Genomic DNA, 2,710 nt, shown 5'->3' on the forward strand with positions numbered 1-2,710 from the left:
CAGCCCCGCCCCCTGGTGGGCTGAGCTGGCCACACACACACACACAATAAATAAATGTAATAAAAAATAAAAAATAAATAAATATTAAAAAAAACGAGTGAATTACTTAGGTGGCAAATTCTATGGCAGATCAATTTTATCTTATTTTTAAAAGGAAGAGAAACACAAGAGACTTAGGATAGATATACAGCTACTTTCTCTGTAGAAAAATTAGTTCACTGAGAATAAAAGTTTGTATTAAAATTTTTTAGACAAGATATGTCTGCATCTTGATCTCTGAATAACTACCACAAAGACAACAATATGCAATGTATTAATTACTGTAAACGTCCTACTAACCTGTTTTAAAGCTGTTTCATTGCTATTTTATCTTTTTTTCTCATTAAAATGAATAAAAATTCAAAGTAAATTAAAAAATAAATAAAAGGAAGAGAAAAAACTTTTGGTATTGGAATCTCAACTTTGCTACTTGTTAGTTATATGACCTGGACAAGTAACTTTTCAGTGCCTCAGATTTTCTTATCTGTAAAATAGTCTTATAATAGTTCACTCTTCTTGGGATTGTTATAAAAAATCATACATAAACACTTGTGATATGATATCCTGTGAACAAGAAGTGTTCAGTGAGCATTAGCTATTGATAATTAATATTTCTAGTTTCTTCATGATGAAATGTAGGCAGTTCTAATCTTCAGAAGAAATTTGTGTGAAATGTTCAATATTTGATATATGGAATTATAGTATACCCCCATTTTGCTTGTCCTATAAATGAAGTAGAAATAAAATAATCATTTGTAGTATTAATCATTTAGGCTTTTCTGTATTAATTTATGAATACTAATCTAATGTCTTTATGTTTTCCTTTTAAATTTATATTTAGCTTAAATGCTCCTTAATAGTTAATGGGATCACTTTCTATACTAAGTTCATGGTGCAATCTAATTTGAATGTGAGAGAATATAGTTAAACTTTAAATGAGGTGTTTTGTAATTTAGACCAATTATGTTGATTCCTGTCAGTTTATGTTTTCAACTGATACAGATTCAACGTTTATTGGAAGCCCAGTCTCTGAAGCCTGGTTCCCCAAAGAAAACCTCTGTTGAAGACATGGTGCAAGATCCGAGACAAATGGAGCTGGTTGCCATGGAAGCTCAGCCTTCCCCTGGCTTGCACATGAGAAAAAGCGTAAGCATTGCTGTGAGCACAGGTAATTTCTTTTCGAAAGAGCTTTTTTTCTTTTTGGTTGTTTGCAGGAAGTTTGTTTTGGTTTTGCAGTACTAGGGATTGAACCCAAGACCTTTGCACTGAGCTACATCCTCAGCCCTTTTGAGGCTAGCCTGAACTATAGAGCAAGGCCCTGTCTCAAAGCAACAACAACAGGGGCCAGGGAGATGCTCAGTGGAATAAGCACTTCCCTGGCAAGCGCAAGGGCCTGAGTTCAATCCCTGGTTCCGCAAAAAAACAAAACAAAACAAAACATAAAATGTTAGTAGCATTTAACACAAGGAGTCTTAGAGAAGCGGAGGGGAGGTTGTGAAATCACTCTAAACATCTGAGATTGAGCTACTTTTGGAAATGTAGGTAGAAATACTGAAAGGTCTGAAGAATAGCAGTATAGATTGATAGCATAGGGTTGCAGGAACAACAGATAAAATTTGAGGTAATTGGGGAGATAGCTCAGTGGAATAAGTGCTTGCCTAGCAAGGTCCTGAGTTCAATCCCTGATACCACCAAAAGAAATTTGAAGTTGCAGAATGAAAATGTCAGAGAATAAAGGAAGATAAACACCTATATATTTCTAAACCTATTTAAACTATCATGTAGGTGGAACAAGGAGAGCAGCAAGAGCCATATGTACATTTTAAAATCAAATTCAGGTAGTTTTTAAGTAAAATTATTTGACTATGACTAACATAAACCACTCAGAACTAATATATACAAGGAAAAGGAATTTTCTGGAAGGGTATGAGGGTTTTTTCCATAATGTGCAGTGCTAAGAATGGACCTGGACTTTGGAAAGAGTTCAACAAGAAACTGAACCACTATCCAGGATTATCTAGTCATTCTATATGGCTGTTTTATTCAGTTCTTTCTGTAGTCTGTCTGTCATTGCTTTACATTTTGAAATACAGATGACCCAGAGCTTGTGTTGTACAAGCTAAGTTTATGCTACACAATTCTAGTCATATATGCAAACCATCTAACTATCCCTTGGTCCCACTTTCAAATTCCAGAGGACCTTAGTGCCCTAGTTTGGATTAAATTTTAAACTTTGGTTTAGTACTAAGAGGATTAAGAAACATATTGTAAGAATTTGTATGTTGGAGCTTCATCTTTCAGATTGCAAAAGTGACATCTCCCAGGAAATTGTATGTGTGTGTATAGGGCTAAAAGAATTTAGGAGTATTGTGAGCTAAGTATACAAAAAAGTGTGGTGGTATTCTATGCTTTGTAAAGTTCTATATTTCCTGCATTACAGTTGCTTACCTATAGTAATAGATTGGAAACTTTTGGGAATCTAAAACACTCGTTTGTATACAGTTGTATCTCTTTTTCACATGCTGAAACATAGTGCCTGCTCAACAAATGACCATTGAGTGAGTCATTTACACGCTTAGCTTGTAGTCTGAAATTAGTTATGACAGAATTTCAAACATAATATATAGAATTCAGGTATTTTAAGACTTACAGATTTGTATTCAAATTAATA

The 2,710-nt window shown here is 34.1% G+C and overlaps 1 protein-coding gene across 1 annotated transcript in view; it reads left to right on the forward strand.

Moving 5' to 3' along the window:
- The window catches only part of Stil (STIL, centriolar assembly protein), a 69,443-nt gene that overhangs the window by 53,251 nt on the left and 13,482 nt on the right, over positions 1 to 2,710 (forward strand). Inside the window, exon 11 of the mRNA XM_023724187.1 lies at positions 1,042 to 1,207. Within this exon, the coding sequence (XP_023579955.1) occupies positions 1,042 to 1,207 (166 nt within the window). The remainder of the gene's footprint in view (positions 1 to 1,041; positions 1,208 to 2,710) is intronic.

Source organism: Octodon degus, unplaced genomic scaffold (genome assembly GCF_000260255.1).
Source record: "Octodon degus isolate 3935 unplaced genomic scaffold, OctDeg1.0 scaffold00107, whole genome shotgun sequence".
Taxonomy (NCBI): domain Eukaryota; kingdom Metazoa; phylum Chordata; class Mammalia; order Rodentia; family Octodontidae; genus Octodon; species Octodon degus.